Raw genomic sequence first — 25,036 nt, forward strand, 5'->3', positions numbered from 1 at the left:
AATAAATATATATTTTTTTAAAATCTCAACCGATCACTCCATATGAACTAGCTAGGGTCTAGAGGGAACAATTGATTTGATTAGCTAAAACGTGTAAACAAACGAGAAGAATAAATAACGAAATTAGAATTGAGAGGGAGGAGTACTCTTATTTGGGGACGAGTATTTTATAAATTAGAAATACAATATAATAATAAGATACTTAATTAAACTAAAAGTGCCAATAAGGCAAAAAAAATTTATAAACTGAGACGGACCAATTTATCATTTTGGATTTATAAACACTTCACTTGTACTCCCTCGGTCCCTAATTACTTGTCCACTTTTGAATTGTCATACCTATTAAGAAAACAATTATTGACATAGTGAGTTTACCATTTTACCGCTATTAATTATAAAGTGGATAAATTAAAAATTTAAGATTTTCAAGAAGTTCTACATTTTTCAAATTAATTAATTGACAATATATTTGATAAAAAAATTGTCCTTTCTCGAATTGTCAAAACGGACAAATATTTAGGAATAACTAAAAAAAGGAAAAATGAATAAATAATTAGAGACAACGAGAGTAAGAAGTTTAGATGTTTATCAAACAGGTAGAATAAGTTGCCATACTTATAAACCACAAGTTTATAAGCTTATCTAAATGCCACATAGCTAGTTCCCAAGTTAATTTCATGTTTGTTTTTAATATGATTATATTCAAATAGAAATTGAATGTAAATATAGATCAAGACATTGAGCAATTAACGTTGCCACATTGGTAAAAAGATATAACAGTATTGAGTCTTGAAAAATGTTATGGAGATCAGTATTTAATGCTAAATGTAAAATATTTTAAAAATAATAATTATTATTTTATATGTCAAAAGTGATAAATAAAAATAAAATTTTCTTTTTTTATGGATAAATGACAAGTAAAAGTAAAGGTAGGAGTAGAATTTAATTTTCGGTAGCAATGGACTACTGGCACAGACAAAGTGAGTATGGTTAGGAGATTCTTAGCAAATTCTTGGTAAGTTGAAACAACAAATATTTCTTGAAAAAAAAGAGACAAAAGTTAGTTGTTCTAAGACGGCGAATACGACCAAATATTAGAGAATTGTATAGAATCACACGAGCTGGAAAGCTCAAATTCTAGATGATCCAAATTAAAATAATGGAGCTGCTGTGGGCAACTACGAAAAAAAAGAAGATAATGTTATAGTGTGTTTGGTACGAAGGAAAATATTTTTTAGAAAAATAAATAGAAGTGGTGTCATTAAATAATTGTCAAAGAAGGAAAAATAACATTCATTTTGAAACAACTTAAAAAGGAAAGGGCATGACATGAATTAAACATAATGAAAATGTAAATCATGTGCCAAATAGTTCGTGTTGAAACATGACCACAAGATATTCATAAAGATCACACATATACACTAATTTCAGCCTGATATGACCGTTGATCGATTTCCACCATAGCTAAATGGGACAGAGCCAGTGGTTCTTGTTTTGGCTGTGGCTTATTTGGAAATTAATTTGCGCTTCTTGGTCATACGGAACTTTTTAAGTTTAACAAACCTCTTCAGTTCTAACCATTTCAGTATGCTAGATATCTTGATCCAACTCTTCTTGTACACCATCAAAACGTTGTTCATTTGGTGTTGTTTATTAGTATTTGTGCCATCTTCAGTAATGAAAGTGTGCACATTTTCTGAAACAATGAATTGGTTTTGCGAAAGATCCATTGTATCACCATGTTGCAATCCATGAAACTGTGTGGCATCTGTTTCAGCAGCAGAGTTGTTGGTTTGGCCAAGCTCTCTATATGAGCTATCATCAAATTGAATTGCACCAGAAATAACAAATTGGTTAAATTCCTCCCAATGATCTCCTGATTCTGAAATCGCAGATGTGATACAATTGAGGGATTCCAGATACTCCCAAGTACCTAAACCTGAATGCCCAGGAGAAGTGATAGCAACAGACACTGATTGCCGGTCAGCAATTGCATAAGAAGTAGAACATTCAGCATTGTCTATCCACCGGTTAGTTTCAGTTGTTCCCTGAATCAAACGTTCATTGCAAAATCAGAGAGATTTTCAGGGTATTACTAGTGTAGTAAGCAAATAAATTTGGTACTCACTGAAGTATTTTGAAACTCTAAAGACTGGCATTCGTCAACCGTGACCAAATTCCCTAGGTCACATCTGCTCATGCCCCCTATCCTCGAAGAGGGTGATACGTTAATAGAAATCTCGTTGTCTGATTTTTCAACATTTTCCCAGTTTACAAATGCAATTTCCACTAACTTTTGTGCATACGCCTGTTTGTCAATGCAAAAATTGAAGCAGGGAACTAAAAATGGACCAACAGATGAGCAGATACATGAAAATCAATCAATAAATATATACCTTTTGAGTAACAGGAAGCATGTTGAAATGAAGTAAACCGCACCCTGAGTCCAACCACATCACCTGACCAGCAACATCAAACGCCACCGTAAATTTTTGTTCCGTCTCCAGATGATGGTACAAGTACTTCCTTCCATCAAGATTGCAAGTTATAGCATGCGTAATAACTTTTTTCCAATAATTTTCAGACATGCTTTTGCCAAGGATCTACAGTCACAAAAAGTAAAAACTCATTTGTATTGCTTCTTACTGAAACGAGAAAAATATTAACTGTCTTAAGGCAGAAACCTGGAGAAATACTACCAGTAAATTGGCATAAACAGATCCAGATGCAGGAAATTAGTACGTGTAGGTGCACCACAAAATATCACAAGTTGTGCAGAGATATGCACTTTTCTCCTAGGGAGTCACTCAACTTTGCATGTTCTTAGACAGAGAATTAGAAACTACTTACATGGCGTAGCCTCTCAGGATTGTTTTTGACTTCAATTAGGAAATCCTCCACTGTTTTTATACCCTTTTTAGTCAACCGGCAATGAAAAGGACCCTTTTTGCGAATATGCTCTAGTCTCCATACATCATCCGTTGGTGATGGAGGGTACCGCTTTTTGCTTTCTGTGAAAACCATAACTCAAATTGACTCACTATTTAGTTTATTAATTAAGTAGAAATATAATACTCACTTAAACGTTTATCCTTGACAGTAAAGGGTCCTGTCACGGCCTCTATCACTTCAGGTTGATCGACAACCCTTGCTCCTAGCTTTACCACGTTCAACTTCTTCATATGCTTTGGAGTGTGTTTGAATTTAATTTCGTTGACAGAAACAACGCCTCCTTCCAACCTCAGATATGGATTTTGGTTGCGCCTTGATGTTCCACGTCTTGTTTGCATCATAATATGATTGTTTAGTTCTTCAATTATAAAATTTTCGTCATCAAGTACACATATTTCAACTTGTGCTGATGAGGCTATCACTTGTCCTGTAGCGGCATCAACCAATTCCAATTTGGTACCATCGGGAAAAATGCACTCTCCGGTTAGTACCTCTGGGGCAATCTCGTGTGAGAACTTTAAACATAAACATTTCGATTCACAAGGATCGAGTTTCTTCTGGGAATTGATCCTGTTTTATATGTGTACAATGTTGAATATAGTTTAATCTCAAATACAACATGAAATTACAGAGGCAATGAAAGTTTTAAGGGTCTAAGTTAGTACGCAAACTTTATCCCGGCCTTTCTTCTATGCCATCAATGTTTTACTTAAAATTATATTGAGATGAAGTTCTATGCATTGACGGTATAACATTTAGTAGCCTAAAATTTATGATACGCAATTTGCTATAACATGGTAGTAAATCACATTAAATTGTATAAAAATTCACTACATGATTAAAAGCAGTACTGGTAATCATGATTCTGTAAATAATTCCTAATAGCTCTTTGTTTCTCACCTGTTCCGATCAGTCAAAATTTCCTCCAATTCACAGTGAGATTCATCCTCCGCCTGGATCTATAAAATGTTGATTAAATAGCCAGGTATTGATATACATGCATTGGTTCTGATGAATTAATGATCTTTTGTGTATTTAAATATAATATAATTTAGTAACTAAACATTTACTATCTATAATAATAACTTAATAATTTTAGATGAGATAATCACTCTTCAACATGCATGATATCATAATTAAACATAGGTTCGATTTCAACTCTCGTCGCCAAAAGAATCACATTTCTGTGTTTGGCATGTGCACAAACATCAAGCCACACATGAGGGGTGTGTCCAAAGATAATGTTATTTAGGAGCAATTAAAATTATGTTTTTCTCTAATCACTTTCCCTATTGATTCTCGCCGTCTCCCCCTAAAGATTCCTATCCACTTCTAGTTTCCGGCATCGTTCACTATTATCAACTATCATGTATTATTTTACACATACAACTGTCATCCTTAGTCACATAAGCGGATTTAAGAAGAGGTATGGACTGTCACGTGATACTATCTTCTCGGAAAAAATTACTAAATATGTGTATATGATTATAAGGGAAAAGCAGAAAAAAGAGCTTATATAATACAAAGTGACACTCCGCAAGCAAATATTGTGCATAGTTCAATTGGTTAGGCTCCAAATATCTAAATTTGAGGTTGCGAGTTCAAGCCTGCATAATCTCATTTTTTATACAACTTTTTTGTCTTTTTTACCCTGCTTCCTCACTTCTCACTTTAGTATATATATTTTGTTTCTCAGTGACACCGCTTACGAAAAACTCTACGCCACTGCTTAGTCACTATCGTTGTTTTCAATGATTATTGTAGTTATTCGTCAATATCATTAACCATCATCTAAAATCATCATAATTACTAGTTATCATTATTACTACAATTATCAATCACTATCTACAATCATCTCCATCATCATCAGCTATCAAAATATAATACTAACTTCCATCATCATTCACCACACAATATAATATTAACCTCTATCATCATTCATCACTCCTATTAGCGATTATCCTCTACAATTATTTATTGTTGCCACCATTTACCACATCAAACATCACCATTAATATGTTCTACCAGTAACCATTGATCATTAATATGTTCTACCAGTAACCATTGATCATTATTGTTACCAATTACTATCCACAACCACCACATCAGTCAAAACTATCTCCAATCGACATCCATAACAATCACCTAGACATCACCAGTACCCACGAACATATAATTTTTCAAAATATTTTATTAATACAATATTTGATTAATTTAACTTTTTAATAAAGACAGTATTTTGTATATTCAGATTGTGAGGGGAAAAAATAATTTTAATTAATATTTTCTTAATTCAACCTCTTAAATAAGTATTTTGATCTAAACACCTGAATTTTAATGAATTATCTCAATATTCACCCACAGAGGATCACATGGAAATAAAATATCGTTAATTATGCATTGACCTGGGAATATTTAGAAAGGAACGGACAACGGCGTCAGTTTCTTCAGCTTTTAGCTTTTACTATACTAGATTATCCACTCAGTGTGTGTGTGATCCTTCTTTACTTTCTTGTCTTTTTCCAATTCAGTCAGTCATCAAATATACTATCCTTTTTGTGGATCTCTCTTTTCCACTTTCTTTTTACTTTTTTGGGGGTTATTCTACAATTGATTTGCAGCGATTAATTAATTTCCTTTTAAGTTTACATATAATTGATGCCCTTTTCTCCATAGAAGAAAAAAATCTAGCTAGTACGTATCCAAAAAATTATAGATATTGTGTTCCTGAAAAGATTGATTTCTTTCCAACCACATACCCGAAGAGGCATTTTTAATCGGAGTCGAAGTCAAAATTAAGAGTTTGGATATTCTAAATTTTAGGACAGAAGAGAAATATATTGCAAAACACACTTTCTTTTTAAAAAAGTGGAATTTGAACACATAACACTAGTGTGAAAGACATTTTCACCGCCCCTTCTTTACCACTAAGCTGTCAATTAATTTTGTTCAAAGTTCACAAGTTAATGTACATATATATTTATTTAATTTTCTAACACAAATACAAAATCTACGGAAAAGCTAATGGGTTAGTCCGAACCCATAAACCGTCTCTGTTTGTAATAGACAGATATGCCACCAACCAAAATATGCCATATGTAGTTACGTTAATTAAAGCCCAATTAGATCTGGGAATTGTTCAAGATTTCACTCGTTTTGTCCACTCAAAATTATAAGTGTCAAAGTTTTTTTAGTCAAGCCACTAGCCAGCATAGATCGACAACTTTGGGTGAAAAACAGGCGAAGAATTTACAGAAAAGTCGGGTTAATTATATTTGCAGCCAATTAAACCACAAAACTTGAAGTCCAAATCGGAGAAATATATTATTCCTTATGCTAATTAAGTAAATGAATATATATGAACCAACATAATCACATAGAAAGAAAATATGGATCTTGGGTTAACTCAATCCCAAAATGCTAGCTCATGAGGGAAAGAGTGTCCAAGTCGAATACCCATTTTTTGATGTGGAAATTCTTAACACAAACTAACCAAAAAAGAAAGCGAATCCTTACTTACAAATAAAGAATTCGAAAATATTTATAACTCACCGGAAAAGTCGACCAGAAAGCTAGCAGAAAGGCGAGCACAATCCGTAGGAGTCTGCAGAAAGAAACAATGGAGATCCAATAATACACCAGAAATTAAAATGACTTAGTCAACGTCAACCATAGTCCATATATATGGTTCAATATTTCTATAAAAACAGATGCATCACATGCCAACCAACTTGGTCAGTTATGATGATAGATATATAACCACTAATTAAAAAGTTCTTTTTCCTGAACAAGACAAAAAAAAAAAGGTTCTCTTGCTATAGTACATTTTACTATACGAAAAATGATTTTTTAAAACCAAATCATACAACAACGTATTTGGGATTTGATGAATTACATCAACAAATTATAACCAGTGTTTTGATCCGTTTATAATGTGGAAAAAAAAAAGATGTGTGATTTAATTTTATTACCTGGTAAAAGGAGGAGTGTTAGAGTTTGTTGTTTCAGTATGTGAGCTCGAGTTTTCTTCTTCTAACATGTCTATATTATGTGCCGCCATCACCTATATATGATCTAGAAAAACCAACAAAAAGAATGCTATAATCTATATAATTATGTAGGGCAAATGAATAGAAATATGTATATATATATGTCTCTTAACTCACTAATTTATTTTTTTTGTTTTGGAGGGAGCTGGGTATGTTGTGCATTACCTCTCCATTTCCTATGTTATTGCTTAGAAAGACGCGTGTTGACGGCTTAGCTACTAACAGTGGAATAATCATGTCATAAGAGGTTTATCAATTATTACTATACTTCTTTTCTGAGCAAATTAAATGATACACTTTTGGGTACCATGGACTCATTAGTTTAATTTTAACAGTGTAACAGGGATATTTGGTAGACAAGGCCAAAATTTTAGAAACGCGTTAATCCCGTTATATTTAATTTAAAGTAGTGTGAACTGTGAACAGTGAACACTACTTTCTTTGATTCAGACGGTTTTTTTGGTCTGTTTTTCAGTATATTACAGTTAGTTAGTATTAGTACTGTATAGACTACAGTACTGAAGCACATTTTCGTTCAATAATTAATATAGAATTTCTTTTAAATAACATTAACACGTGCACACACATATTTAAAAGAAAAAAAAGGTTTGGAAGCTGGGGGGAAAGCATTAATGCGTTTAGTCGGATGGTTAAATTGTTCCATTTCTGGCAATTTTTCAAGCGATTCCTTCAAACATTACGTTATAGCTATAGTTTGCTAATTACGATTTATAGTTATATATTAGAGGGAGGAGAGAGGCAAACGAGATTGAGAGAGTGAGGAGATCAGAGACGAATTGTATTTGTATATTTGTCATATAATTGTATATATGTATAATTTATATTTGTATAAGCTATATATATATAAGAAAGAGGAGAGAGATATTTATTTTAGTTTATCATTCATCTCCTTATTTAAATATGTTCCTCTTTAGATTTATGAAATGAAATCCAATCAATGTGACACATTCTATTTCTCTCATGCCTCAGCAAAGAAAAAGGGACAGTACGTACAGATACCAATAAGTCAGTGTATTTTGCGGTTACACGTTATACTATGCTCTCCGAGCTGAGCCACATAATAATATATATGAGATTAACTAATTTAATATTCTCTTTTATTATAGTAATTTTTTTCATTAAAAATAAATCAATACTTTTTAAGATACGTATCTAATTCCTAAATTATATTGTCATTGGCAAAAAAAATTAATCAGTCGGGAATTTGACGGACACGTAAACGGTCTAAACTATTTAATTAGACGGGAAGATGGCTAAATTTCCCAAAAAAGGATGTCGCGTTTTTCGTGGCCGACCAAAACGAAATTCTTAATAAAGATTAGGTTATCTGAAGAGAGTACTCAAAATTAATTAAAAGAACATAAACAAAACAAATTTATAAAAAGAGCATAAGAATTTGCCGTATTATGGTAAATCTACGAGTAGTTCTTACTTCTTAAGCACATGGGACGTGTATGTTTTTATAATCTCTACTTCTTAAACATTTGCCTTGTGCTATTTCTTGGGTTTCAAAAAAAAGGGAGGATAGAATAGAAAATGAATAGAGTCCAATTTTTCGTAATAATAAAATACCCTAAGTAATAGAACGTTTAGACGAAAAGAGATGTGTGGTGTTCGGCGGGGTAAGATTAAAAAAAAGTTCTTTCAAACACTTGTTTTTAACCAAAATAATAGAAACAAGTCAAAATTCATAATATTACTTCCGTTTGGCGAGTTTTAAGTTCAAACTTAAAAATTTGAATTATATATTTAAAAATAAATTTTAATGTATATTATCAAGCTAAATTAAAATTTCTAACTTATTACGTACCTCTTACGCTTATAAACCATGAAATTATTGTTTCTTCAAGAAAAGAGATATGTACTGCAGACCATGGCTGAGGAATCTGAATTACACTAATTAGGAGTGGGAAGTCTCACTTTGAGGCCTGATTGACTAGAAAAGTTGTTTTTTCAATTACTTGCATTTTTCTACTTTCGACGATAACCCATTCGAGATTATGCTTTTCAAATATAATAAGCTGATTTTGAGAACCTACCAAAAAAAATAGTAATAGGCTAATTTTGAGAAAATTAATATGGTTCAATCTAATTAAGATGGTTATTAATGAATAAGGAAGAAAAACGTACTAAAATAGGTTGAAATTCATGTTTTAATCAAATTTTACGTACAAGTACTATATATGAAAATGTGTTGGAGAAAATGAAGACGTTTGGTCATAATGATATATCCATTTTTGTGTTGTCAAAGTTTCAATTCATTATTAAGTACTAGTTATGATTGAAAAGAATCATCAATCAAAGTACATGAATCCACATAATTTGATATGATTGTCTTAACGAAACCATTATTGATTGGATGACTTTTTTAAATGTAAAATTATTAAGTGGTGGTGTCCTTATGAATATATAGAGCAAGTAAAAAGTACTTTAAAAATGGCATAATATGTACATAAACATGACTCTTAACTTGGTGTCAGCTGACAATTATGATCTTTAACTTTAGGTGTGCACGTACAAGTAGACACTTAAACTTATATAAAATTGAACAAATAGACTCATACGTCTTACATGACAATTTTGTGTCCTACGTGTATTATGCCATGTAGGACACATGTGTCTACTCGTTCAATTTTATAAAAGTTTAAGTGTCTACTTGTGCACACTCAAAGTTTGAGGTCATAGTTGTCCACTGAAGCCAAGTTAAGAGTCATATTTATGTATTATGCTTTTAAAAAATGAAGACCCTAACTTTTATTCCTTTTGTCCCTAATTAAGTGTCCACTTTTGAATTAACACACCTATTAAGAAAACAATTATTGACATAGTGAGTTTACCATTTTACTCTCATTGAATTTACTTACAACAATAGTTACCACTCTAGCATCCAAATGGCTCTTGATGAAGCTCTTTATGGGAGAAGAGGCAAATCTCCTATTGGATGGTTTGAAGTTGGTGAAGCAGGGTTGATAGGACCAGATTTAGTTCATCAAGCTATGGAGAAGGTGAAAGTGATTCATGAGAGGTTGAAAACGGCGCAGAGTCGTCAGAAATTCCACACTGATGTTAAGAGAAGGGCGTTAGAGTTCGAAGTAAATGATTGGGTGTATCTAAAAGTTTCACCCATGAAGGGTGTTATGAGGTTTGGTAAGAAGGGGAAGCTTAGTCCCTGGTATATTGGACCTTACCGAATATCCAAGAGGATTGGCAAAGTAGCTTATAAGTTGGAGCTACCACAAGAGTTAGTCGCGGTTCATCTGATGTTTCACATCTCTATGTTGAAGAAGTGCATGGGCGATCCTTCATTGATCATACCAACAGAAGATATTGGGATCAAGGATAGTTTATCTTATGAAGAGATTCCGGTCCAAATTCTAGATCGTCAAGTTCGCAAGTTGAGAACAAAAGAGGTAGCATCAGTCAAAGTTCTTTGGAGGAACCAATTTGTTGAGGAAGCTACTTCGGAAGCTGAAGAGGATATGAAGAAGAGATATCCACACCTCTTTGAGTCCGGAGAAAATGTAGACCAAGGTACTAATTCTCTTCTTAGTACTCTTTAAATTATGAGTGGGCATGTTGTTTGTTTGCAATTGCTTGTTGGGTGTTTGAACTTGATGTTACACCCTCAACCTAGTAAGAGTAATCTCATTCGAGGACGAATGTTCCCAAGGGGGAGATATTGTAACATCTCGCAATTTGAAATAACTAGGAAGAAGCTAAGAATTAGATATAATCATTTTTGGAAATAATGAAAATCTGGAAATTTGTCAAGTTAGGAAAAATTGAGTTTTTGGTTAACTTCAAACGGCCATAACTTCTAGCTCAGGATGAGTTAGAGGTACTTCCAGGAAGTTGGGCTGTTCAATTAAGGAAAGTTTAAAACCAAATTTTCGAAGGGTAGTTTGGTCTTTTCCTTACCAAACTTAATTAATTCATTTTAGGAGTTTAATTGGGATAAAGTCTGATTTTAGCCAGTTTAGAAAAAAGTGAACTTTAGCTAGGGCTTCGAGGAGAGGAGAAAAGAAGAGAAAGGAGAAGAACATTCAAGATTCGTCGATTTCGTCAAGGATAGTGTTTTACTCGAAATAAAATAAAATAAAAAATGACTTGTTTCCGAAAAATTGATTAAACTTATTATTGAAGAGAAATCAAATTTCCGAAAGAACAAAGTCGCCACTTTATTTTTTAGTGAAAAATCAAGAAAAAAAACTTAAGGTTTTCAAAAGACTTAAACAAATAAAATCAATTAAAAATAAAAGGGGTTCGAGTTCAATGTACATTCCGAGAAGGTGTTAGGCCCTCAAAATTCTGCTAACTTGCGGTTTACTGATGATTTGACTAAAATGACTTTGACAAATTTTTAAAATTTAACCAAGTAAAAAAAAGAAGATAATTTTAAGTTCTTACTTTTAAGGGAAAGATGGCATTATTCTTATTAAGACAAAATAAATTATATGTAACTAAATATATAAATAAGTAAATAATAGATGCTTCAAAAAATACGAAAGGCTATCTTGGAGAACTTAATTAAATTTAACCATAAAAAAAAACAAATAAAGTTAGTTAATCGATAACATGAATAATAATAAAGAAAGAAGGTACAATTGGACTTGGGTTTTTTTTGCCCAAATCCAAATGAATTGGGCTTTGGCCCACCTGTCCTGACTCTAAAGAAACTGGTATGCATTAGATGTATACTGCTGTATACAGGTTGTATCTCAGCCTATTTTGTGTATATTGGGCTGTATACCAAACGTATACAGCCTACTTCAAACTCCAGCACCTTTATTTCAATTTTTGGACCTATATATCAATATTCTCCATGTATACTAGTGTATACTGCTGTATACAAGTGTATATTACTGTATATAGCCCCTTTTCGGGCTTTCCGAGACTGTTGCTTTGCTTTCGAGACCTGTACGCCAGCTTCCTTTTCACCGCAAAGATGAGGATGACTCGAAAGACTCAAAGATACGCAAGGGTGGAGTCCGAATAGACTCGAGTTGATGTCATATGTAACAAAAGAAAGGGAGAAAATTAGTTGAATAACCCGAAAATAAAAGAAGAAACAATTGAGCACCATTTACAACAAAATATTGAACTTAACTTAAATGATCCTTAACTAACCAACTAGGGGATAGAAACTACAAATATGATCAATTTTGACAAGCTACAAACAAATGAAAACAAGTCACATAACTCCTTGACCACCCACAAATGACAAGTTAATAAGAAAGATGATCACACTTAAAGAATTCATCAAATTCATTTATCAGACGACATGCTATAGGGAATAGTATGCTACTGTTTTCAGATTTTACAAAGTTACTCTTTCTACTAAAAGAGATACCACAACTACTCTTCTCGAAGAAAATGAAACTCTAGATATTATATTAAATCATGATCATTTTTATTATTTTTGGAACAAAATCTAATCATGTTGTATTGCATCGGTTTACAAAAATTGAGGAAAGGTTGTATTCATATCCAAGTAAACAAAGGAACGGTATTACTCCGGATGGTTATTGATGCAAACTATGAGAAAATCATGATAAATGAATGACTATACATTCATACTTCATATATTCACAAGCTACCGAAATACTAAAAAATTAATGAGCACAAATGCTAGGATTGATAAGAGTTCATACGACCAAATAACATAAACCGAAACTCAAAGCAATTTTTATTACATTAGCTACAATTTGTTTTAAAAGATACCAAGCTAAAGGCTAAAGCTAAACAATACACAACGAAGACTAAAGCCAAATCGTCCCCGACAGAACATGTCGAAACACCCAGATTATGATTTTCATGCTTGAGCTCAATCAAAGAACCTAATGGGTTATCCAAAAGTTGGGCCTAGATTTTAAAATAGAACCTGTCATATTGAACATGGACGGGCAGAACCTTATACGAGCATGAAAATTGGACGAAACTATGGATCCACGACACACCCCAATCTGAACTCTTTGCAGCGAACAACCAGTAACTCAAATTGACAGTAGTATGAACAAGAACTATAGCGTACTCGATCAGCACAACTATCCAAGCAAGGTAATACAAAATATTAGTCAGCCGGCCCAAAGTAAAAACTCATTTCAAGAGTCCAACAATATCATTTAGTATCAAGATAAAATCACAACGAGCAATCGATTCAAACAACCCATAACGATCCGATTATAAAGGTAAAAAAATAAGCGACAATATCAGAATGGAAAGAAATTACCTTCTTCGGAGCAGCGAATGGGACGAACCAGCTTGAAAGAGCTTTCCAACCACCACACGAGAAATTCCAGTGGAAACCCGAGTTTCCAAACAGACAACTCAGAAACTCTAGTTACAGAATACTATTTATAGGAAAGATTGGACAGATTTATGGAGGAAAACAGGAGGGGTTTTTTCAATTCGAAATTCGAATTCCTCTTAAGGATAAAGTGCCAGCTTGAATTAGTACTACTCTTGTACAATTCTTCAATGGAAACAACAGGATGGTCGTTTGATTTGAAGAGTAAGGCCGATTGAACAAGTGAGATTACAACTGGCTGATTCGAGTACAATTTGCATACAAAAACGAAAAGGGGATTTAGGGAAAGATTGGACAGATTTAGGGAGGAAAACAGGAAGGGTTTTTTCAGTTCGAAATTCGAATTCCTCTTAAGGATAAGGTGCCAGCTTGATTTAGTACTACTCTTGTACAATTCTTCAATGGAAACAAAAGGATGGTCGTTTGATTTGAGGAATAAGGCCGATTGAACAAGCGAGATTACAACACCTGGCTGATTCGAGTACGATTTGCATACAAAAATGAAAAGGGGATAAGGAGAGGGCGACGCGACTGGTCTGGGTCGTGATTCTGGGATGCTCACGTTGCTGGACTGGTTTGAGTGTCTGATTCGCTGTTCGTTTCTGGGTTTGCGCGAGGAAGAAGAACAAACAGGGGTCGGGTGATGTTGTACGCTGATGTTGCTATAAGTATTGTAGGGTGGGTGTTTGTGGGGATGGGCTAGGAATTATTTGTTGTTGGGCCGCAGGGAATGGGTTGCTGGTAAATTGAACTAAAAATTGGAAAATGGGTTGATGGGTATAATTTTGGGCCAAGTTTTCTCTTGAAAATCGATCCAAGAAATGGGACAAGAGATGTCTATATTTGAATTAGAAAAAAAACCAAATGAATTTCAAACTTGTCAACTTAAGTTTAATACTAAAACAAATTGAATTTAAAATCGACTAAAATAAACACGACGAATTAATATAATTAATTAGTGAGCTTCTTAATCTTAACAAAACAAAATAATTAACTTAATTATAAACTAATTAACCTAAAATATAGGCCATTGAATAATTAAACAAATTAACTAAATATTTGATTAAAACAAAATCTTTTTGATACGATTTTTGAATATTTATAAAATAAACGAATTATATAAAAACATATTGATTATTAAAAGTTATAAAACCTACCAAAATTACTTCAAATACTTGAAAAATATTTCAAACTTTATAAAAACTAATTATTTCAAATTGTTTGGAATTTAAGAAGCTCAATGATTAATTTATATCGTGGAGGTTCAAAATTGAGTGTCAACAGATAGCTTGTGGATTTCGTCGGGGGTGATCCCTAAAGGGTATGTGAGATCACATAGAGTTGGGTTAGTTCACCCAAGTGCCAACCATGATTTAATTCAGCAAAATTTAAGTTTTGAAGGTTTAGAAATTGAGTTCTTAATGATCATTATTGAAAGTTTCGTTGAATTCTTGTGGGTTGCGTTGTTGAAGTTTCTTGATGATTTGATTCATGTTTTCGGGTGAAATTTTGAGTTGAATCTATTGTATATTGATGGTATTAATGATTCTAAGTGTTTGAGGAAAGAACCATTAAAGTCTAGAGGGCTTAGAGATGAAAAACGGAGAACAAAAGTCGTCAAATACCTAGGGATAGGGGTGGAGCGTCACGCTAGCCAGCGCGCCCTAAAAGAGTCTCTGAATGCTCACCCTTGGGGCGCCGCGCCAGCCAACACGCCCCAGACTGGTCTCTGAATATTGAGGGTTGGCGCCCCGCGCCTCTCAAAGCGCCAGAAAAGTCAGTTCTCCTCATTCGTCTCCCACCTTTTCGTACGTATTCCTTAGCAATGTACATATGTTTTCTAGTTTATTCCAACACTCTAAGGTACATCTAAACATCATGAAATCATTAATAAACATGAGATCATGAGCCTTGAATCCATAATTCAATTCAAGGAAAGCTAAGTTCATAGTCAAAAGAAGTTAAGAGTCAAGTCTAAAAGTTAAGAAGCAAATCAAAGTAAGGTTCTTAAGGTTTTCAAAAGTCTTTAACAATGTTTTAACTTTGTTTTTAAGACTCAAGTTTCAAGTTAAGCAAAGAATAAAGAGTTGAGTTTATTTCTCAAAAAGCTATAAGGGAACTAAGTATTCCCAAAGAGTTTATAAAAGTTTTCACATTTAAATAAGAATGGAAACTGAGATTTCCAAAGAGCCTTCGGGCTAGTTTTCAGAAAAGAGTAATCACTTTCTAAATGAAGCAAGAGGGGAAACTTTGATTTCCAAGATAGCCTTTGAGCTAAGTTTTTGAGCACTAATCTCAAATCACAGAAGACTTATGTTTTTAAACATAAGAGCTAATATTATTATATTTTTTGGAGTAGTATTGAGCACGGATATAGGGGAGAGTTCAGACAACTCATAGCCCCCATAAACCATTTAGCCATCATGGGTAGAAAAATGTCATACTTTGTAGATGAATTCTTTCCGCATAAACTAGTGGATCTACTTAGTAGTTCAGATCTTATACCTGTGGCAAAGTATAAGATGCGTTGGCAGCGTGATGGAGATCGTTGTATCATCACAATAGCTCTTATGTGATGGTTGTCGGTTAGAGAAATTCCCACAACAGTACTTTGTATTTTTATATACATAAGTTTATTTGTATCTTTGCATACATACAGAGTTGACATCATGTTTTAAATAGCTTTTCTTTATATTGCACTTGTTTTAAATTGATTTATATTAAAATGGGTTCAGTTATGTTGGGTTGAGTTGAGTTGAACCAGGTAAATTCTTCAGTTTCTTTCAGATTCTCTTCAAGCATATGTTGTGTTTAGCATTCCAACTCGCATACTCGTATATTTAATGTACTGATGCCAATTGGCTTGCATCGTATTATGATGCAGACGCAGGTAACTATGATCGGCATCCGACGCACCGTTGATCCACTTGAGCACTTTAGAGTCAGTGGTGAGCCTCCTTGCATTCCGGAAGAGTACTCTTTGATTGCTTTTAGTTCTTTTCATTATTTCCTTCGTTAGGATGATCGGAGGTCCTATCCTGACATCCATCTCAGTTGTTTTGGAGGCTTCATAGACAGTCAGTGTTAGTTCTTTAGTCTTTTCATTGTCATTATTCCATGTTGAGACTTGAGTTTGCCTTAATGGCAGTTGAATGTTCTTTTATAACATTCTAGTTTATTATATAAACTTATTTTTGTTGAGTTTAAGTCTTCCGCTGAGTAAGTAAGCTAGGCCAGGGGTTCGCTTGGGCCAGCGATGGTTCTCGAGTGCCAGCCACGTCCAGGGTGTAGGCTCGGGGCGTGACATTAATTGAGGGTATAATAGGTAAAAATAATTTGTCATTTCTTGATTTGTCAAAATGGACAAGTAAGGAACATGAGTATATCTTATTTGCTTGACTTTTATATCAAGTCTCCTTTTTTTTTAAAATAATAATAATAATTAAATGAACTCCTCTATCTAATCGTTCTTTCTCCAAAAATGTCGCTATTATGCAATTATCGACAACAAGTTAAAGTTAATAAATAATAATATATAAATGTTGTCTCATTTAATTTAATTAATATTTTTCTACTATATTATAAAAGGAAGTTTAGGCCCAAGTATAATATATAATATTTTAGATTGGGACTTTTCCCAATAATTAATATTATATATTATACTTGTGGGACTTTTAAATATATATCTCACAAATGGAAAAGTCTCAACCAAGGAAGCAACATATATCATTGACAAATGACTTAAAAAACATTAAAAATTACAATAATTACCAATATAAAATATTTAGAAGGTATATAATAAAATAAGTTGACTCACAAAATTCTATCAGGCTCACATATATTGGGACAGAAAAAATAACACATATCATTTTAAAATTACCAAAAAATTATTATAAATAATAATAATTAACAACTTAAAATATGTGAAAGACATTTTAAAAGGGTTAATTTTGTAATTTTATTCATATCACATAAATTAGGACAAAGTGACCAGTAATGTACATTATTTCAAAGTTACATTAAAATATTATAAATCACAATAATTAATAACTTAAAACATTTTTAAAAAAAATATGAAAATTTGGATGACTCTCCAAATTTCATTTGTGTCACATAAATTGAGACAACAAAAATAACATATATTGGATCCATTTTAATTTATTTGTCTTATTTTTTTTTTTGTTTTTTTTTATATTTAAAATTTGTGTAAAAATAATATAAATCATGATAATTGACAACATAAAATATGTTTTGAAAAAAATACAAAAAATTCCACTGATTCTTGAAGTGAATCTATCGTAAAAATACTATAAATCATGATAATTGACAACATAAAATATTTACAAAATGTTGTATGTGGGTAGTCTTATTATGCCTTAAATAGCAAAAGAAAGTACAGATTTGTGATAAAAAAAAAATTTATTCCTTTATCCACGCAAACAATTGCTTCAAAAACTCGGTTATTAGCCCCAAAGCATACTATTTATATTATTGGACCCGTGCATAGCACGAACAACATTATCTAGTAATATTATAAGATCAAGTTGGCCCAAACATGACAATATTTGACTGCCTCATTGTTGGTATTCAAAAAGGAAACAATGAATACGAACATGTTTGAAAATAAAGGTTCTTCAACAATTAATGACAGAATTCTATCCCAAACCCCATTTTGCTATCCAAAATAAAAGAAGACATAAAATTGACACAGAGATATATATACATGTCCATTATATATATATATATATATATATATATATATATATATATATTAAAAAAGAGAGAGTCATATAATACTTATTATCACAAAAGAGATATGCGTTATAATTCCAAACTTCAGGAAAGGTTTATGAAATTATCTTTATTGTTAAAGATGGTGAAACATTTTCTATTTATAAGTTGTTATGATACACATTTTTTAGACATTTATATCAAACACAGAATAAATTATCGTACTTGTATGTTAGTTTATAAGCTTATCTAAAAGTAACGTAAGTTAATTTCACATTTTTATATCGAACTTCACATAAATTCACCACAAAATAAATTAAAGACGAATTTTATTCTATTTTTTTTGAAGTGATGGAAGAGGGTTGGACGTTAAGGCGAAAGCATTATTGAGTTTAATCGGATGGGTAAATTGTTCCTTTTCTTGCAACTTTTCGAGCTATTTCATCAAACATTATATTTTAGGTGATTTATTTAATCTACTCTTAATTCACGAGTCATTATTTATTTATTCATTATCACAAATATCATACAATAATTAAATACCTCTCTTAATTCACGAGTCATTATTTATTTATTCATTATCACAAATATTATACGATATGTGAATACCTCTCTTAATTCACAAGTCATTATTTATTTATTCATTATCACAAATCTCATATGATGCTTAAATACCTATTTAGATTTATGACATGAAATCCAATCAATAAGACAAAAATTAAAATGTTACTTTTCACTATTACCTTGTTGACTATTCTCTTAGTAATTATAAAGTAATTAAAAATCACATTAAAAAAATAAATATATATAAAAAAAGACCTGGACAGCTCAGTTAATATGAACTCTGTCTGGAGGGGCCAATTGATTTGATCAACTAAAAAGTGTAAACAAATGAGAAGAATAAATAACGAAATTAGAATTGAGAGAGAGGAGTACTCTTATTTGGGGACGACTATTAAAATTAGAAATACAATGCAATAAATAGATACTTAATTAAACTAAAAGTGCTAATAAGGCCTAAAGAAATTATATATTGGGACGGACCAATTTATCATTTTGGATTTGTAAACACTTCACTTAAAAGAAGTTTAGATGTTTATCAAACACGTAGAATACGTTACCATACTTATAAACCACAAGTTTATAAGCTTATCTAAATGCCACATAGTTCCCAAGTTAATTTCACGTTTGTGTTTAATATGATTATATTCAAATAGAAATTGAATGTAAATATAGATCAAGACATTGAGCAGGGCGGGCGGCTCAGTGTCTTTAAAAATGAGGCCTTCGTTTTAGGCATTAAAATTTGAAGGCCCCATTGTTTAGTAATACTAGTAGAATTATTATAAGTCCTCTTTTTTAAAAAAATTGTATTGTGTCTTTCATTTTATTTAGTAACAGTAGAATTTCTTTTTTTTGTTGTCAATATTTAAATTTAACTTCCACATAATATGTTTAAGATTACAAAATTAATATATATATATATAAAAATTTAAGATCATAGAAAAAATAAAGCTTTTTCAATAAAAAAAAGAATTAACTTTGCATCTCTAAAATAATATAAAAATAAATTAAAAGTTAGGCCTCCAATTTATCTTTGGTTTTAGATCACTAATTGAGTCTTGAAAAATGATATAGAGAATAGAATTTAATATCAAGGGTAAAATATAGAAAATCCAGGATTTCAAGAAAACGGGTGCACCATTGCTTTAGTAGAATTTCGTTTTTTTTATTTTGAAAAAATGAGTGTTATTAGTTACTAAAAAAAATTGAAGTGATTCGTGGCTGGCTAGGATTGAACTCAAGACCTTGGTGTTAAAATCTGATTGTCAAACCATTGAACCATCCAGCAACTTTAAGAACAGGTTCCACTAGTGTTTATTTAATATGTTCTTTAATAATTATACAAGTAATATATCGAGTTTAGTCGGATGACCACAGATTCCGATGACCTATTTTTACACATAAAATCGCCCCTGATGGAGAGAGTATAATTTAATTTGTAGCAATGAGCACTGGCATGAGTATAGTTAAGAGATTCTCAACAAGTTCTTGGTAAGTTGAAACAACAAGTATTTCTTGAAAAAAAAGAAGACAAAAGTTGGTTATTCTAAGACGGCGAATACGACCAAAAATTAGGGAATTGTATAGAATCACACGAGCTGGAAAGCTCAAATTCTAGATGATCCAAATTAAAATAATGGAGCTGCTGTGGGCATCTCTTTTTTCACGACAAAAAAAAAAGGAAAAATTACTTATATACACACATTTACTTATCTTATTCTTCACTTATCTCTTACCTTTTTAAAATATTTCACAAATTCCTTATTTCTCTCAATTCTTAAAAATTTTGGATACATAAAATTTACTAGCTAAACCCACGTTTACCACTCCTCATTTCACTCCTTTTTTCTCTCCCTAAATTCACTCTACATTCTCAGCAGTTACAATTTTTAAATCAATTTGATTTTCAAAAAGATTTTCTCTCCCATCAATCTATTCCAAACATCTGAATAGGTAGGGATTGTACTCCATTGTTGTCTTCTTCAAAAAAAAAATTGTTCAGTTTTTGTTCTTGAAACATATGGATCAGGTTCCTTCATTTAGTAACTTTTTCAAATCGATTTCGATTCTTAATGTGAATCTCCAACGATTCAGAATTTCTTACAATTAAGTAACTTTTTTTTTAATTTGTATTTTTTTGAGTTAATCACGTCATGGTTCCTCTTCAGCCATTGTTGTTTTCAACCTCTTCTTCCTCCATCATCTTCATTGTACCATAATACTCTAACGATGGGTGTATATTTTTTTTTGTGAGATCAAATGAGTTTTTAATAGACTATGTTTATGGGTGAGTGTTTCATTTTGTGTATATATTTTTGATGACTAACACGATGGGGAGTGAGTGTTTCAACTTGTTTATGTATTTTTTACGATTTTTTTAGATCGGGATGTATTTTTGTTGTTTCTGGTGAAATTTTTGTGTATTTTTTCATTATAAGATATTTGTATCAATATATTTAAGGGTATCAATTCACTATTGTACTTCTTGTATCAAAGAAATCAAATGTATTTATTCGTTGATATACTTTTGTATCAATGTATTCGACTTATACATTTATATCAAGATATTCAAATATATCAGTTCATTTCGTATCTATTTCTTTGTTTTAAATTTTTGTCTTCCCCTGTTGTTAGTTGCTTTAAATTTGATACATTATTGTTAAAGATATAGTATCATATTGTTATGTATCTTGTTTTAAATCTACCGCTTTTACACATAAAATCCTAAATTTTGGTCTATTTTGTTGATATATTATGATTAATGTATCAAAGGCTAAAGTTTAAATTATATGATGGAATGTAATATGCATAACAATGTATCATAATCTAAAATAGTTGAACATATGACACTTAAATAACATTTTATGAATATATGATCTTACATTTTGTATCATATTCAAATAAATGTCAGTTTGTTACAAATAAATCCCTAAATTTAGTCCATTTTTTTATATTTATGATCAATGTATCAAAGACTAAAGTTCAAATTATATAATGGGTGTAAACTGCAGAACAATGTATCATAGTCTAAAATAGTTGAACACATGATACTTAACTATCATATTATGAATATATGATGTTACATTTTGTAGTAGATTCAAATATCTGCCAGATTGTATACAACATCATTTGGTATTGAGTATCAATTACTATTTGTTGTCATTACGTATCAACTAAGGCCTAAGAGTCAATTCACAGCATCAACTCAAGACGGTTTGGTTAATGTTGAATAGAGATTATCTATGAGTTCTTAGAGATTTTTTTTTATAGTGTTATTGTTTTTGAGATATATTAACTCTAGTTTTAGAATTTTTTATTTTTATTGTTTTAAGATACTCGTACTCAAATTTTAGAGTGTTTCTCTAAAAAGTTATTTATTTTGACTTTAACTTTCATTATTGTTAGTTGTTATTTACAATATGGATTTATATAAAAATGTATCTGAACCATATTAAGTGGTACCATCTCCACAAACACAAACTCTGGTACATTATTATCAAATAGCTAATGATACATAATTTTAAAAAGAGGTATATGAAACATAATTTGTTACAAAAATGAACACAAGGTTCAAAATTATAACATTTCAATTTATTGTATCAAAATTTCATCAACTGATAGTAAATTGTAATGTTCTATCAAGGTAAAAGTGGAAAAAGCAAAAAAACTGAAAAATCTATAATCTCAAAATAATGTATCGAAAATATAAAAGTAGTCTCAAAAAAGAGTTTGTCAATCTTCTTTCGAAAAGAACGTACAAGTTCTTCAATTGTGACCTTCTTGTCCACAACGCCCACAACCTGCGCACACTTGAAAGTTAGAGATACATCACATATCAATCAACTCAATTTTAGATACACAACAACGTAATGATAACTAACTCCAGATACACGATAGTTTATATATTATGCATACCTTCATATATTGATAAAGAAATTCATATATTGATACATAAAAAAAAAAAAAAATTATATGTATCTAATACGTTATAGTAACAACACACTGACTCACATCTAGAAAAATCCATTACATACACATCAAACTAGAATGGAATCAAGTTGAAATCAGTAATGTATCATGATTTATATATGCATATACAAATTTAAAAATCAAAAAAGAAATGCACATATGTGATACTTTATATTAACAGTACACTTTAACTCACAGATCTGCAAACCCATAACATATACGTCAAAGTCATGACTTATCGATCAATATACAAATTCATGAATGAAAAAACTATGATTAAAGCACACAAATATGTGTTCCATACCTTTTGTTATAGATCTTTTAACTCGAAAATCAAAGTTATAGCAAATAAACATAACTAATTTTGCCCAAGCTAATTATAAAATAACAACTTTCAATTGCCTTCATATTTGAGATTTGCCATCACACGATGATAAGCAACCACCAACACAAAAATAAAAATACCAAGAAAGTTGGCAAAGAAACCCAGGCCTGATCGTCAATCATAGTGAGATTTATGTAGAATTCGAAGAACCCAAAAGCTACGATCTCCGATTTTTTCTTCCTTCAAAAGTGTCGGTCAAAAATCAAAATATTCATTATGTATCTTATCAAATTTTAAACAAAAGTTTTGAATCCTACTTGAAAGTTTCTTCATTGAAACAAGGGCAAAGATGAACACGAATTTTGAATTTTGAATTGATTTGTTATTTTAGGATTTAGTTTCTCTGATTGACACATTAAAGAGGAATTGAATAGCATAAATTATGGGATTTTAATATGATTTTCTGTTTTGTTTTCCTTTTTAAGCGCAACAATCACATTTATAATATATCACAATTAATGTATCCGGATGGCTGATATTTTAAGGGATTTTTGTAAAATAGAAAAAAGCAGGGATATGATGTAATTTAAATTTTACACTATGAGATTTATGTAAGTTATACAAAAAGAAACTACTGTTGCAATGTGCTCGGCACGAAGAAAAATATTTTTGTGGAAAATATTTTTTTAGAAAAATAAGTGGAGACGGTGTCATTAAATAATTGTCAAAAAAGGAAAAATAACATTTATTTTGAAATGACTTAAAAAGGAAAGGGCGTGACATGAATTAAACGTAATGGAAATGTAAAGCATGTGTCAAATAGTTCATGTTGAAACATGACCACAAGATATTCATAAACATTACACACATACACACTAATTTCAGCGATGAGCTAAAATTAGAGATGAAATTAGCATCAGACGTTATAGAACTCTGATGACTGTTGATCGATTTCCACCAAAGCTAAATGGGACAGAGCCAGTGGTTGTTGTTTTGGCTGTGGCTTATTTGGAAATTAATTTGCGCTTCTTGGTCATACGGAGCTTTTTAAGTTTAACAAACCTCTTCAGTTCTAACCATTTCAGTATGCTAGATATCTTCATCCAACTTTTCTTGTACACCATCAAAACGTTGTTCATTTGGCGTTGTTGATTAGTATTTGTGCCATCTTCAGTAATGAAAGTGTGCACATTTTCTGAAACAATGAATTGATTTTGCGAAAGATCCATTGTATCACCATGCTGCAATCCATGAAACTGTGTCGCATCTGTTTCAGCAGCAGAGTTGTTGGTTTGGCCAAGCTCTCTATATGAGCTATCATCAAATTGAATTGCATCAGAAATAACTAATTGGTTAATATCCTCCCAATGATCTCCTGATTCTGAAATCGCAGATGTGATACAATTGAGGGATTCCAGATACTCCCAAGTACCTAAACCTGAATGCCCAGGAGAAGTGATAGCAACAGACACTGATTGCCGGTCAGCAATTGCATAAGAAGTAGAACATTCAGCACTGTCTATCCACCGGTTAGTTTCAGTTGTTCCCTGAATCAAACGTTCATTGCAAAATCAGAGAGATTTTCAGGGTATTACTAGTGTAGTAAGCAAATAAATTTGGTACTCACTGAAGTATTTTGAAACTCTAAAGACTGGCATTCGTCAACCGTGACCAAATTTCCTAGGTCACATCTGCTCATGCCCCCTATCCTCGGAGAGGGTGATACGTTAATAGAAATCTCGTTGTCCGATTTTTCAACATTTTCCCAGTTTACAAATGCAATTTCCACTAACTTTTGTGCATACGCCTGTTTGTCAATGCAAAAATTGAAGCAGGGAACTAAAAATGGGCCAACAGATGAGCAGATACATGAAAATCAATCGATAAATATATACCTTTTGAGTATCACGAAGCATGTTGAAATGAAGTAAACCGCACCCTGAGTCCAACCACATCACCTGACCAGCAACATCAAACGCCACCGTAAATTTTTGTTCCGTGTCGAGACGATGGTACAAGTACTTCCTTCCATCAAGATTGCAAGTCTTAGCATGCGTTGTAACTTTTTTCCAATAATTTTCAGACATGCTTTTGCCAAGGATCTACAGTCACAAAAAG

The 25,036-nt window shown here is 31.7% G+C and overlaps 2 protein-coding genes across 6 annotated transcripts in view; both read right to left on the reverse strand.

Annotated features, from left to right (window-relative positions):
* Positions 1-1,263: 1,263 nt before the first annotated feature.
* LOC125860889 (calmodulin-binding protein 60 A-like) lies at positions 1,264-7,013 on the reverse strand. The gene is made up of 8 exons (XM_049540927.1): positions 6,924-7,013; positions 6,505-6,556; positions 3,853-3,911; positions 3,080-3,522; positions 2,851-3,011; positions 2,397-2,603; positions 2,129-2,308; positions 1,264-2,048 (listed from the first exon to the last, which is right to left on the reverse strand). Exons 1-8 carry the CDS (start codon positions 7,010-7,012, stop codon positions 1,506-1,508), a joined length of 1,734 nt encoding a protein of 577 aa, XP_049396884.1. The 5' UTR covers position 7,013; the 3' UTR covers positions 1,264-1,505.
* Positions 7,014-23,639: 16,626 nt separating this feature from the next.
* Positions 23,640-25,036, reverse strand: part of LOC125860890 (calmodulin-binding protein 60 B-like) — a 102,595-nt gene continuing 101,198 nt past the window's right edge. For all 5 annotated transcript variants that reach the window (XM_049540930.1, XM_049540929.1, XM_049540928.1 and 2 more), the window contains 3 exons: positions 24,814-25,020; positions 24,546-24,725; positions 23,640-24,465 (listed from right to left, as the gene is read on the reverse strand). In XM_049540930.1, the coding sequence (XP_049396887.1) occupies positions 23,923-24,465; positions 24,546-24,725; positions 24,814-25,020 (930 nt within the window). In that variant the 3' untranslated portion in view covers positions 23,640-23,922. The remainder of the gene's footprint in view (positions 24,466-24,545; positions 24,726-24,813; positions 25,021-25,036) is intronic.

Source organism: Solanum stenotomum, chromosome 3 (genome assembly GCF_019186545.1).
Source record: "Solanum stenotomum isolate F172 chromosome 3, ASM1918654v1, whole genome shotgun sequence".
NCBI lineage: Eukaryota > Viridiplantae > Streptophyta > Magnoliopsida > Solanales > Solanaceae > Solanum > Solanum stenotomum.

Bases quoted from the DNA above. Each gene is read 5' to 3' on its own strand.
- LOC125860889 (XM_049540927.1), bottom strand. From the start codon at position 7,012: ATGGCGGCACATAATATAGACATGTTAGAAGAAGAAAACTCGAGCTCA. The intron at 6,557-6,923 runs GTAATAAAATTA...TTCTTTCTGCAG, and splicing joins AACACTCCTCCTTTTACCAG to ACTCCTACGGATTGTGCTCG. The intron at 3,523-3,852 runs GTGAGAAACAAA...CATATAAAACAG, and splicing joins ATTTTGACTGATCGGAACAG to GATCAATTCCCAGAAGAAAC.